Source organism: Anabrus simplex, chromosome 14 (genome assembly GCF_040414725.1).
Source record: "Anabrus simplex isolate iqAnaSimp1 chromosome 14, ASM4041472v1, whole genome shotgun sequence".
In the NCBI taxonomy this organism is placed as follows: Eukaryota; Metazoa; Arthropoda; class Insecta; order Orthoptera; family Tettigoniidae; genus Anabrus; species Anabrus simplex.
This window is the reverse complement of record NC_090278.1, coordinates 7,639,305-7,653,810: the sequence shown is the minus strand read 5'-3', so window position 1 is coordinate 7,653,810 and position 14,506 is coordinate 7,639,305. Positions and strand designations below refer to the sequence as shown.

At 42.1% G+C, this 14,506-nt stretch overlaps 1 protein-coding gene across 1 annotated transcript in view; it reads right to left on the bottom strand.

Moving 5' to 3' along the window:
* The window catches only part of LOC136885355 (nephrin-like), a 424,800-nt gene extending 410,970 nt beyond the window's left edge, over nt 1-13,830 (bottom strand). The window contains exon 1 of the mRNA XM_068230401.1: nt 13,686-13,830. Coding sequence (XP_068086502.1) covers nt 13,686-13,830 — 145 coding nt within the window. The remainder of the gene's footprint in view (nt 1-13,685) is intronic.
* Between the last annotated feature and the right edge of the window lie 676 nt (nt 13,831-14,506).

The window sequence follows — 14,506 nt, the reverse complement described above, 5'->3', positions numbered from 1 at the left end:
AAATCGTGATAGGGTATGGAACCCAGGGGTTACATCTTGTCAGAAGAGCAAAAAGGATGAAAGGACTCTTCCTCCTCCTTACCGCACATTCCTTGGCTAAAGGGCTAATGGGCTAAAGGGCTAATGGGCTAAAGGGCTAATGGGCTAAAGGGCTAAAGGGCTAAAGGTGCAACAACCTCGTCGATCGCTATCAGCAAGAACGCTTGTACTTTGTAGAAAATTAATCTTTATTTGTAAATGGTTTCATGTTCAGATCAAGGAATGGAACCTAGGGGTTACGTCTTAACGTAATAAAATCCCCGAGGTGCGATGAGTTACGTTTTTCGAACTAGTGTTTGGAACACTGAACTTTTCAAGATGATAGCAGAGAGTTTAGCAATGTTCTGTTGTTGGATTTTAAATTCCGCGCTACAGCATGCATAAGGTGGCAGCCTTGAGGTTTACCGCCGTAAAGATGGCAAGAGTGAGGTTAACAATGTTCTGTTGTTGGATTTTAAATTCCGCGCTATAACATGCATAAGGTGGCAGCCTTGAGGTTTACCGCCGTAAAGATGGCAGCAGTGAGGTTAGCGACGCTCTATTGTCCTTCAAAGTGAGGTTAAGGTTCGTCAAGAAGACAGCTGTCAAAAAAGCACGTGGCTATGTTTACCAAACAAGAGCACGTGGCTGTGACATCACGGTCACGTAGTATACCGCCTCAGCATGCAAAGTTTAATGTCTACAACTACGTAGTAAACATTCTGCTATGTTCATAAGATTTTTTACACATAACTATTCTTTATGCTTTAAGTTCATTCACATAGGCTATGCTAAGATAGCAGCACAAACACATGCGAACTTTGTACATTCTAATGGAATAAGTTTAGTACTATGTGCATCATGGATACATGATGTGTGTACGCATTTAAACTTGACTATACGTAATGCTGCTGCTTTGTTTACAAGATTTTTATACATTGCTATTCTTTATGCTTTAAGTTCGTGCACACACAAGCGATAGTCGTACGCTCTGGCAGGAGAAGTTTAGTACGACAGTCGATGCATACATTATCGATAGGTGATGTGTACACGCTTTAGAACATAGCTCATCTTTATGCTTTAAGTTCGTGCACATGGGTTTGGGATACACAAAAGCGATTGCTATATGCTCTAGCGGAAGAAGTCTAGTACGATAGTCGATGCATGTAAAATCGATAGGTTATGCTAAGATAGCAGCACACTTACATGATTTTAGCACAATCTAGTGGAAAAAGTTTAGCATGATAGTCGTTTCGTGCAAAATCATTAGGTAATGTGTAAACGCTTTGAAACAAGGCTATTCTTTGTACTTTAAGTTCATGCGTACAGGTTATGCTAAGATAGCAGCACAATCTAGCGCAAGAAGTTTAGTACGAGATATGCAAAATCGATAGGTGACGTGTACACGCTTTGAAGCATGGCTATTCTTCGTACTTTAAGTTCATGGGTATAAGTTATGCTAAGATACCAGCACAATCTAGCGGAAGAAGTTTAGTACGAGATTCGATGCATGCAAAATCGATAGGTGATGTGTACACACTTTGAAACATAGCTATTCTTTGTACTTTAAGTTCATGTGTATGAGTTATGCTAAGATAGCAGCACGATCTAGCGGAAGAAGTTTTGTACGAGAGTCGATACATGTAAAGTCGATAGGTAATGTGTACACACTTTGAAACATGGCTATTCTTTTTACTTTAAAGTCATGCGTATAGGTTATGCTAAGATAGCAGCACAATCTAGCGGAAGAAGTTTAGTATGATATTCGATACATACATTATCGATAGGTAATGTGTACACGCTTTGAAACAAGGCTATTCTTTGTACTTTAAGTTCATGCGTCTTAGTTATGCTCGCGATAGTCGATGCATGTAAAATCGATAGGTTATGCTAAGATAGCAGCACACTTACACGATTTTAGCACAATCTCGTGGAAGAAGTTTAGTACGAGAGTCGATGCTTGTAAAATCATTAGGTAATGTGTACACGCTTTGAAACATGGCTATTCTTTGTACTTTAAGTTCATGCTAAGATACCTGCACAATCTACCCGAAGAAGTTCAGTACGAGATTCGATACATGCAAAATCGATAGTTGATGCGTACACGCTTTGAAACATGACTATTCATTGTACTTTAAGTTCATGGGTATAGGTTATGCTAAGATAGCAGCACAATCTAGCGGAAGAAATTTAGTACGATATTTGATGCATGCAATAATAATGTGTAATGTGTACCCGCTTTGAAACATGGCTATTCTTTGTACTTTAAGTTCATGTGTATAAGTTACGCTAAGATAGCAGCACAACCTAGCGGAAGAAGTTTAGTACGATATTTGTTGCATGCAAAGTCGATAGGTAATGTGTACACGCTTTGAAACATGGCTATTCTTTGTACCTTAAGGTCACGCGTATAGGTTATGCTAAGATAGCAGCACAATCTAGCGGAAGAAGTTTAGTACAAGAGTCGATGTGTGCAAAATCGATAGGTGATGTGTACACGCTTTGAAACATGGCTATTCATTGTACTTTAATTTAATGGGTATAGGTTATGCTAAGATAGCAGCACGATCTAGCGGGTGAAGTTTAGTTCGATGGTCGATGCATGCAAAGTCGATAGGTAATGTGTACACGCTTTAAAACATAGCAATTCATACTGCTGCTCTGTTCCCAAGACTTTTAAGAATAGCTAATCCTAATGCTGCTCTTAGCGACGTCGAGCTAAGGATTGATTACGTGACCGTGACGTCACGATCACGTGCTCTTGTTTGGTAAACATAGCCACGTGCTTTTTTGACAGCTGTCTTCTTGACGAACCTTAACCTCACTTTGAAGGACAATAGAGCGTCGCTAACCTCACTGCTGCCATCTTTACGGCGGTAAACCTCAAGGCTGCCACCTTATGCATGTTATAGCGCGGAATTTAAAATCCAACAACAGAACATTGTTAACCTCACTCTTGCCATCTTTACGGCGGTAAACCTCAAGGCTGCCACCTTATGCATGCTGTAGCGCGGAATTTAAAATCCAACAACAGAACATTGCTAAACTCTCTGCTATCATCTTGAAAAGTTCAGTGTTCCAAACACTAGTTCGAAAAACGTAACTCATCGCACCTCGGGGATTTTATTACGTTAAGGCGTAACCCCTAGGTTCCATTCCTTGTTCTGAACATGAAACCATTTACAAATAAAGATTAATTTTCTACAAAGTACAAGCGTTCTTGCTGATAGCGATCGACGAGGTTGTTGCACCTTTAGCCCTTTAGCCCATTAGCCCTTTAGCCCATTAGCCCTTTAGCCCATTAGCCCTTTAGCCAAGGAATGTGCGGTAAGGAGGAGGAAGAGTCCTTTCATCCTTTTTGCTCTTCTGACAAGATGTAACCCCTGGGTTCCATACCCTATCACGATTTTTTTTCAGCTATGTTTATGCGATAGCTTGTTCGACTGATTTTTACACACAAGACGAATGATGGAAGGTAAATAATTTGAAGTTATACTTTGGCCACATCGTTTACCGAGCGAGTTAGCTGCGCAAATCATCAAAATTGTACTTTTGCTCTGAACACATCAAACAAATGTTCTGATCATATGTTGAGGTTAACAACATCGATTACAGTGTTCGATTCTAGTCTTGTTATGTTTCATTCTGATCTTCTTAGAACAAGGGTACCCCCTAACATGCTCTAAACACATGTTGTATTGAGTACAGTGTTCGATTCTAGTCTTGATCACTTATTTCGTGTTCTGAACACATCGATCAATGTTCTGATCACATGTTGTACCGAGTACAGTGTTCGATTCTAGTCATGATCACTTATTTTGTGTTCTGAACACATCAATCAATGTTCTGATCACATGTTGAAGTTAACAACATCGATTACAGTGTTCTATTCTAGTCTTGTTATGTTTCAATCTGATCTTCTTAGAACAAGCGTATCCCCTGACATATTCTAAACACATGATGTATTGAGTACATCGTTCGATTCTAGTCTTGATCACTTATTTTGTTTTCTGAACGCATCAATCAATGTTCTGATCACATGTCGTATCGAGTACAGCGTTTGATTCTACTCTTCTTATGTTTCGAAATTCTAAACATGCGCAATAATGTTATCGCTGCACACGCTTGCCTTCGCGATGCAGGTTTAAACTTGTTCGATATAAAGCTATGCCTTGACATAAGAGGCGGAGGAGGAGGTAGAGAAGGAGGAGGAGGAGGGGGGGAGGAGGAGGAGGAGGAGGAGAATGATAAGGCCTTAACAGCCTATGTATAGTCGCCATTGTTTAAAGATGATAGCTGTCAAAAGAATTTTTCAAATTATCCACCACCACATTTCAGCTAAAGAGGGCAGCAGGGTGCTCTGTTGTTTAAGCACATAGAATTTCAAATTGCCCTCCACCACATGCATAACAGCAGCTGTTATCTTGCGCAGTAGCCTCTAAGCTAGCTTTCTTCATAAGAGTAGCCGCCATCTTGTGCGAGCACCCCTAGGCTGTCTCATAAGGAGCTATGTATAGTCACCATTTTGTGTCTGCCATCTTGCGTAAGCATCCCTAGGACGTCTCAAGGCATCTTGTTTCTCATAAGAGTAGCCACCATCTTGTAGAAATAGATAGCTGCGAATGGCAAAGGGCTTAAGTAGGAATCGAACCGTTGATCTCATCATTAGACTATGTTTTTTATTGTTCCTGATACTACGAACCTACGTATTAGGCGGAAAAATTTTGTCCGTTTTGCTCTACGATGCATCGTTTTCGAGATATTTAACATTTTGCATTTAAGCCTCCAAATTTAATGAATCGAACCTGCACGGCACGTTATACTCTCTACCATAGCTAAACCTGATCATGTTACGAAGACTCGCTTCAATACAAGCTAAAACAGAGCAAATGTCAAAGGGCCTAAGTAGGAACCGAACCGTTGATCCCATCATTAGACTATGATTTTCTTGTTCCTCATACTACGAACCTAGGTATTAGGCAGAAAAATTTTGTCCGTTTTGCTCTACGGTGCACTGCTTTCGAGATATTTAACATTTTGCATTTAAGCCCTAAATTTAATGAATCGAACTAGCACGACACGTTAGCCTCTAAGCTAAGAGCAGCAGCCATCTTGCGCAAGCACCCTTAAGGCGTCTCATAAGGAGATGTGTATAGCCGCCATCTTGTGTCCGCCATCTTGCGCAAGCATCCTTAGGGCGTCTCTAGCCATCTTGTGCAAGGACCCTTAAGCCGCCTCATAAGAGCAACCGCCACGCCCTTAAGGCGTCTCATAAGGAGACGTGTATAGCCGCCATCTCGTGTCCGCCATCTTGCGCAAGCATCCTTAGGGCGTCTCTAGCCATCTTGTGCAAGGACCCTTAAGCCGCCTCATAAGAGCAACCACCATCTTGCGCAAGCATCACTAGGGTGTCTCATAAGGAGCCTTGTATAACCACCATCTTGCGCAAGCATCCCAAGGGCGTCTCATAAGAACCTTTGTATAGCAGCCGTCTTGCGTAAGCACCCTTAAGGAGTCATGTATAGCCGCCATCTTATGCAATTAGCGTCGAGAGAGGACTGCTGTAGAATTTTTCTTTTTAAATTATCCACCACCACATTTCAAAGGTATCTAGCTAAAGATAGCAGCACTGCGTATGACAGGTGACGAATTTACATCTACTGCGATAAAGAGGGCAGCACGGTGCTCTCTGGATTAAAGATGGCGGATGATAGCCGCACGTGGCTATGTTTACTAAACAAGACCATGTGGAATTTGCCGCCACCACATTTCAAACTAAAGAGGGCAGCACTATGCTCTGTTGATTAAAGATGGCGGATGGTAGCTGTCAAAAAGCACGTGAGTTTGTTTCCAAACAAGAGCATGTGGAATTTTCCAATTTGCCGCCACCACATTTCAAAGGTATCTAGCTAAAGATGGCAGCACGGTGCTCTCTTGATTAAAGATGGCGGATGATAGCTAACAGAACTTTTCAAATTGCCCGCTACTACATGCTTAAGGTAGTAGCCATAAAGAGGGCAGCACGGTGTTCTGTACATTAAAGATGGCGGGTGATAGGTGACGAAATTGCCCGCATGATAGCAGCACGGTGCTCTATTGATTAAAGATAGCGGATGACAGCTGTCAAAAAAGCACGTAGCTTTGTTTCCCAACAAGAGCACATAGAATTTTTCAAATTGCCGCCACCACATTTCAAAGGTATCTAGCTAAAGAGTACAGCACTGTGCTCTGTTGATTAAAGATGGTGGATGGTAGCTGTCAAAAAAGCACGTGAGTTTGTTTCCAAACAAGAAAACGTGGAATTTTTCAATTTGCCGCCACCACATAGAGGGCAGCACGGTGCTCTCTTGATTAAAGATGGCTGCTGTCACGTGGAATTGTCTGCTACCACAGGTATCTAGCTAAAGAGGGCAGCACTGAGGTTTGCGATGCAAGATGGCTGCTGTCAAAAAGCATTTTTCAAATTATCCGCCACCACATTTCAAAGGTAAGTAGCTAAAGAGGGCAGCACTGTGCTCTATGGATTAAAGATGGCGGATGACAGCTGTCAAAAAAGCACGTGGCTGTCAAAAAGCACGTGGATTTGTTTATCTCGAGCTAGTGAGGTTAAGTTGGTAGCACTAAGGTTTAGGCCCGCCAAGATGGCAGCACTGCCGATGACAGGTGACGAAAGAGGGCAGCACAGCGCTCTGTAGTTTAAAGATGGCGGATGACAGCTGTCAAAAAGCACGTGGCTGTCAAAAAGCACGTGGCTTTGTTTATCTCGAGCTAGTTAGGTTAAGTTGGTACCACCGAGGTTTATTCCCGTCAAGATGGCAGTACTGAGGTTAGCGATGCGTTGTTGTCTGTCAAAAAGCACGTGGCTTTGTTTACAAATCGGTCAAAAAGCACGTGGCTGTCAAAAAACACGTGGCTTTGTTTACCTCATGCTAGTTAGGTTAAGTTGGCACTACTGGGGTTTAGGCCCGTCAAGATGGTAGTACTGAGGTTTGCGATGCGTTGTTGTCGATGACAGCTGTCAAAAAGCACGTGGCTTTGTTTACAAATCTGTCAAAAAGCACGTGGCTGTCAAAAAGCACGTGGCTTTGTTTACCTCGCGCTTGTGAGGTTAAGTTGGCACTACTGAGGTTTAGGCCCGTCAAGATGGCAGTACTGAGGTTAGCGGTGCGTTGTTGTCTGTCAAAAAGCACGTGGCTTTGTTTATCTCGCGCTAGTTAGGTTAAGTTGGCAGCACTGGAAGAGGCCTCTGGCTGAGGTGGAGGAGGCCACTGGGAGGCCACTGGCTGAGGTGGAGGTGGAGGTGGCCACTGGGAGGCCACTGGCTGAGGTGGAGGAGGAGGCCTCTCCCGAGAGCCGGAGGAGGAGGAGGCCGCCGAATCCCTGTATTATACTACTGATAAGTCCAACGTTCTTCTCAACTTTAAAGACTGTAACTTCTTACTGTGATTCATACCGTTTATTTGCAGCGTTGTTTTCACGGACAGATGCTTCTTCTCAGCTTCCACGATAACATTTTGACATTTAGTGGTTATACTGGAATTCATTCTAAGTATAAATACAAAACTATTAGTACTGTTTTCTAACCACTATCATAATAACTCACTCTGCGGATCAGTGGTAGAGTGTCTGCTGCGGAATCCCAAGTCGCGGGGTCGGAGCCCGGCAGAGTGAGCACATTTTTTGAACGGCAGAAAAAACATTTATCACTTCATGTCATTTGATTTTGGCATGCAAATGATCTCCGGTGACACATTCGGTGGGCTTACTCCACCATCTCGTAGCCCTAGAGTAAAACGGAACTCGAAATTGACGAGCAGACAACCGGATGGCGTCGGGGACGATTTCAGGAGTTAGCGAGGTGAGCTTATCTGTTAGGATTTCGGAGAAGACTTTGAAGATTTCATTTTCTAAAGCGATATTTCTTACGAATCGGGAGAATCTGGACCTCCTTTACTTTAATGTAGTATCCTCGGTAAGGAGTTCTGTACGTTCAAATGATGAAATCATTATTGTAGTTTTGCTCCTAAAGAAAACAAATGTTTCTAATGTTAGCTACCGTGGTCAGTAGTAACTTCCATATTCCTTTCCCGAACTATAGGAAGCACGCAGGAATTATTTGAATACAGTTTTGACCTAATTGAGATGCTTTTTTCCGCTTTGCAGGAAGCGTCAAGCACAGGACGACCGTCGGGGAGGGATAATGTTCCTTCCAAATTTAATAATGAGTGATGTAGAAGATAGTGGCATAATGTTTCCCTCTTTTGGTTGTAATCCTTCGATAAATCCTTCCTGCTTCCATTCTATAAAACCTGGGAATTGACTGCTCTGACTTTTCAGTAGTTGAGTGAATCCAATTTTCCGCTGTTTCATTATTGGAGGATTACTGTTTTAAGAGGAAGTGCAACTAGGCAACCATCCTCTATATAACACTAATCAGAGAGAAGAAATGGAAGAGATTCGACATTTCAAAACATGAAGGTATCGGCCAAAGAAAGAGAAGGGCCACAAAGGGAGTGAAATTGAAAGACTCCATAGCCCTCGCAAATCTAATAGCGTCGGGGTCGGAAAATAATTAGGGTTGACCAAGTGAGGTCGGATAGGATAGATGAAAGTGAGGTGACTGGCACAAGTACGTGGAAGAAATGCCAAGACTCACCTAAGGGCCCCATGGTCGCCAAACCACGCTCCAAAGTTCAGAGCCCCTGGGGCCCCCGTTTAGACACCTCTTACGACAGGCAGGGGATACCGTGGGCGTTATTATACCGCCCCCACCCACTGGGGGATATTGCAGGAGAGCTCTGGATGTCCCTCATTCCAAGGAAAACTCACTTCGTATCGTCATCCTTCCGCCGTGAAATACTCAGAAGTTTCCTCATCGCATCTCGCTTCTGGTCGACAGCTGATTTGCCCTATGAAGGGTCTTGAAACCCTATTGTTTCTAGATTCCATAGCTCTGAAATTAATCGATCATTAAAATCTTTGAAATCTTGAAATAGTCCGCCTCTGTGGTGTAGTGCTTAGCGTGATTAGCTGCCACCCCAGAGGTCCGGGTTCGATTCTTGGCTCAGCCACGAAATTTGAAAATTGGTATGAGGGCTGGAACGGAGTTCTCTCAGGCTCGGGAGGTCAACTGAGTAGAGGTGGGTTCGATTCCCAACTCAGCCATCCTGGAAGTGGTTTTCCGTGGTTTCCCACTTCTCCTCCAGGCAAATGCCGGGATGGTATCTAACTTAGGGCCACGCCGCTTTCTTCCCTCTTCCTTTCCTGTCCCATCCAATCGTCCCATCCCTCCACAATGCCCCTGTTCAGCATAGCAGGTGAGGCCGCCTGGGCGAGGTACTGGTCATTCTCTTCACTTGTATCCCCAGACCCAAAGTCTGAAACTCCAGGACACTGCCCTTGAGGCGGTAGAGGTGGGATCCCTCGCTGAGTCCGAGGGAAAAGCCGACCCTGGAGGGTAATCAGATTAAGAAGAAGAAGAAATCTTGAAATAACTGACATCTCATAGCAGTTGTGTAGTATTAGTTGAAGTGATTCCACATACTGTATATGAGTTGATTATGTGTGTAAGTACAGAAGATATTATGAATAGAATTTTGTAAACACTATATATTTATTAAGGATGAGCTGTGTGTTAAATAGAAAAATTGTGAATGTAAATTGTATAATATTGTATTTTAGGAAATTTCATTTTTTTAAATTTTAAAAATCTTTTTTGTATCATTTGCCACCGAGATAAAGACTTCACTCGAAATAAAGTGATTTTGACGTTTAAAAAGGTTGTGTTGGGGAAGCACACTTCAAATCTCTCTTCACCAAGATTGTTGGTGAACTTCAACTGGGGAACAATCATCTATTAACACTGGTCAGAAGGAAAATGGAATGTTCCCGACATTTTGAAAAATGAAGGTATCGGAAAAAGAAATGAAGGACTCCAAGGGTCTTGCAATCTAGTACCGTCAGGGTCGGAAGACAACACGGGGTGATCAAGTGAGGTCGGATAGGTAGACAATAGTGAGGAGCCTGACACAAGTAAGTGGAAGCAATATCGAGACTCTGCTAGGGGCCCCGTGGTCGCCAACCCATGCTAACAAATTAAGAGACGCTGGAGTCCTGTATGCCATTCTACCTCACCCATTCACAGTTTAGTCACAACGGCAGTGGGACCACCATAAGGGGGATGGCACTTCCAGTGAGAATTTTAACATAAAAATGCATCCCCATAAATTATCACCAGTATAACAGATTCAAATTATCTTTAGTTTTAGCTGACTTATCTTGAACTGCGAGGAATGGATTGATAAACTTTTGAGGAATCTCTTACTTCGACGTCACAGCTGAAATTTCTTCTCGGGTTCTGCAAATTAATTCTGAACCTCTTGTAACTCACTTGTGATGTCTGACTTCCACCAAACAAAAAATGACACGCCATCTCTTCAGCACCAGATTGCAGTCCTAGCTAATCAGCTGCTGTTTTTTTTTTTTTTTCAGGAGTTTCGACCGTTGAGAACCACAATCCAAAAACGAAAAATGACCAACACCATTATTTTTACAGGGTAACCATGCGCGCTTGCAATATTATCTGACTGATACATGAGAGATTTGTCACGTCAAAAATCACTTGCAATTGTCTTGATTGCTTATCATTTCTTGCATTTTCCTCGGCCTTGTATATTTCTCGACACATGACTGTAGCATGCTAACCAATGAACATTTGATTGACAATTCTTCGACGGGTGATTAGATCCTTAGCCTCTGTCCTCCTTTCATCAAGCGTCATGCTCTTTGCTCCAAATATCTTTCGCTAATCATTACTTTTCTCACAAATGAAACCAGATTCAGCTGAGCTGTTCTCAAGGGCTGCAACTGGAGTGCTCACTTTGTCTTTAATTTGCTTCTCTCCAACATCCACCTTTCTTCTCTTGCATGTCTTTAGTTTCCAAATTTTCGAAACCAATCTGAGCCAACAGAATATTGGAGTTCAGATTTGACAAATTACATGAGACATTCCAACCGAGTAAAATTTCCATGTCCTAAATTCCCAGCTTGTTTGGAAATTTCACTTATCTGCCATGCTTCAGCGTTTCTTCGGACAGGCTGGATTCTACGAGCGTGGGCAATCACATCCTTGGATCTGTACAGGCCAAGTTCAAAGTACTAACAGAGTGGAAATGAGATCCTAATTAAATCAATAAATCATGAAGTGGAAGTTTATCATGCTGCATAACATAAGACATATTTCTTTCCTAGCGTTTAATCCCATATTGGTCCAGGGTCCAGTTGCATAACATATGAAATTACCAGCTTTAAAAATCATCATCTCTGACGAACCATCCTTTCAAAGCTTCTCTGGTTTGAGAATAATTATCTCGAAAACAAAAGTATTAGTTGTCAAGAAATCAACTGAGGAAATACCAATAAACATTAAGGTAGGTGATGAAAATGTACAAGTAAGTCAGTTTTGCTACTTGGGAAGCATTATCACTCAGGACAACAGGTGCACCACAGAAATCAGGAGGAGGATTGCTCTAGCTAAACAAGCCTTCAGTAACAAGAAACAGCTTCTGACAAGCAGGAACATTCGCATTAAATTTAGGAAAGAATTAGCCAAAATGTTTGTGTGTTGTATGGTTGCGAAACATGGGTTTTAGCAAAACAGGATATAAAACGTCTGGAAGCAATGGAAATGAGGATATGGAGGAGGATGCTGAAAATTAGTTGGACAGAGAAAAAGTCAAACAATATGGTCCTTAAGGAAATAGAGGAAACAAGGGAATTGATCAACACTATAGAAAAGAGGAAAACCAAATTCCTTTGCCACACACTTCGACATAACACATTCCTCACGACTCTGCTGGAAGGAAAAGTATCTGGATACCGCGATGGACAGGCTGAATTTGAAAAAAAATATGTTGACCTGAAACGCTCAGCAAAGGAGAGACAAATGTGGTTGCAGCGACAAGGCCTTGCCTTTAGGATATGAATGAATGAATGTCTGCGGGTAACTACGAACATTTCTTTTATTCTGCTGTAGACAATAATTTGTAAATTCTCTTATTATTAAGCTGACACAACTCTTCCATTCTAATGCAGCAACTATACTGAGAGGTGTACTAATTATATCCTTACATGAAAGAATTTCACATGTACTAACATTAATAACCTCAAAATCGTCACAGTACTTCTCGGTACTTCTTCCCTCTGCTATTATAATTTGATCAACTTGGTCACTGTATAATAACTGATCCATTATTTTTACATCCAAAACGCGTAGCTCTGCCATTGAAGCTTCTAGCCTAGCGACGTTCGACATAAGTAGGTTAAGATACGCACAATCAGAGGTTATTTCTGTTGCAAGAAGCAACTAAATGTCACTTATTTCTTTGTAAGACATTGCCGAAGAGGCGTTCCACTTTCGTTAAGTCGTTCCATCTTATTAATTATCTGACTCTATTTCATATCATTTATACCAAATTTATAAGAACCGTAACCATTAATGTATACCCCATTTCACATATTTGATAATAATACAAAAGAAAACAACAAAATGTTTAAGAATACCTCAATCAAAGACATGTCACTCAAATTCAACCAGGTTAAATTACTCTAAAGATGCTTCCTGAAAGAGAATACAATTTATTCAAGGTATAAATAGAAAACTATTATTACCGTTTTCGAACCACCAGCATCTAAGCTCCCTGTGTGGATCAGTGGTAGCGTGTCTGCCTCGGGATCCCAAGTCGTGGGTTCGAAGCCCGGCCGAGCGAGCAGTTTTTTTTGAACAGCAGAAATAAATTTCACACTACATCTCATTTCATGTCGGCTTGTAAACGATCTCTGATGACACGTTTGGTTTTCACCTGATAAACTTTGTTGGAAGTCAGCGGCAAACATCTAAGAGACGGTTTACTCTGCCATCTAGTAGGCTTACAGTAAAATAGAGCGTCGAAATTGACGAGCAGACAACCAGATGGCGTTAATTTAAAATGCCTACACACGGTAGCTGAGTCCATACGCCCCCTGTGGGTGGGGGCGGTAGAATAACACCCACGGTATCCCCTGCCTGTCGTAAGAGGCGACTAAAAGGGGCCTCAAGGGCTCTGAACTTTGGAGCGTGGGTTGGCGACCACGGGGCCCAGAGCTGAGTCCTGGTATTGCTTCCACTTACTTGTACCTCCCTTGGTCAACTCTTGTTCTTTTCCGACCCCGACGCTATTAGGTTTGCGAGGGCTAGGGAGTCTTTCATTTTCACGCCCTTCGTGGCCCTAGCCTATCTTTGACCGATATCTTCATTTTTCGAAGTGTCGGATCCCTTCTATTTTTCCCTCTGATTAGTGTTATATAGAGGATGGTTGCCTCGTTCTACTTCCTCTTAAAACAATAATCACCACCACCACCACCATGAGTCCATACGGATTTTTTCTTTGCGTTTAGGCCATCTGTAGGCCACGGTGCTTGTGTTCTAGCTGTGTTTTTGTCGTCGTCTGCTCCTTTTGGCGTATTGGATTGCGTTCTTAGCGGCCTCTTGAGCCTTCCTGTTGGCCCAGTATTCCTTCATTTTCTCGCTGAATTCTTTCCTGCGCTCCTCTGACCAATTGCCGGCTCCTTTGTGGTTAGCTGAGGTAAGGGATGTTAGGAAAGGTTTAGTTTTGACCATTAAACGGTACCGTATGCATTCCTGTCAGTAACGGCGGCTTGATTAATATTAAGCTCTGCAAGATCTTTGTCCGCTTGTTTGGTCCAGGGGAATCCATTAGCTTTGGCTTTGTTAGCAACCTTGAAGATCTTATGGGATAACCTATTAGGATCCATTCTGTATAGGTGTCCATAAAAAGTCAGACGTTTTCTTCTGATGGCATCTACGAGGTTTTCTTGATGCTGGTAGAGCTCATTGTTGGGTTTGTACCATCGCCTTCCATCTGGTAGGATCCTTGGCCCTATTATTCTTCTCAGGAATTTCCGTTCTTGCACATCCAGAGCTCTCAGTGGAGTATTTTTATTTAGGAATAGGCATTCTGCTGCGTAGAGGACTGATGGGTTGACTATTGTATTATAGTCTCAGTTTTATATTCTTTGATAAATGCTTTGAGGCATACAGTTTTCTGCAGACATGGTAGGCCTTGTCTAATTTGATTCTCCTTTGTTCACAACTTTATAGTTGGTAATAGAGCTCGTATTTCGATACTTTACATATTATAAGAACTAAAAATAATTTACATAAAGTTATAATATATGTCTTCATTTTCCTCTTCGCTGTGGAGGTTGCAGTATGGCCCTACTGAGCATTCAGAAATGTTCTGACGATGTCGCAAATTAAAGCCATTTGTGCCACATTGTGAATGAAGATGGGGACTGTAGTGTCTTTCAGTCTTTTGGAAATGATTTTAATGTAAGACCAGTGGGAGAAAGGGGAAATGGAAGAACTATCACTCTGTCTTGATTCCAGATCTTTGCTACCTCTCGTTCTTATGTATTTCTGCTTCATGTT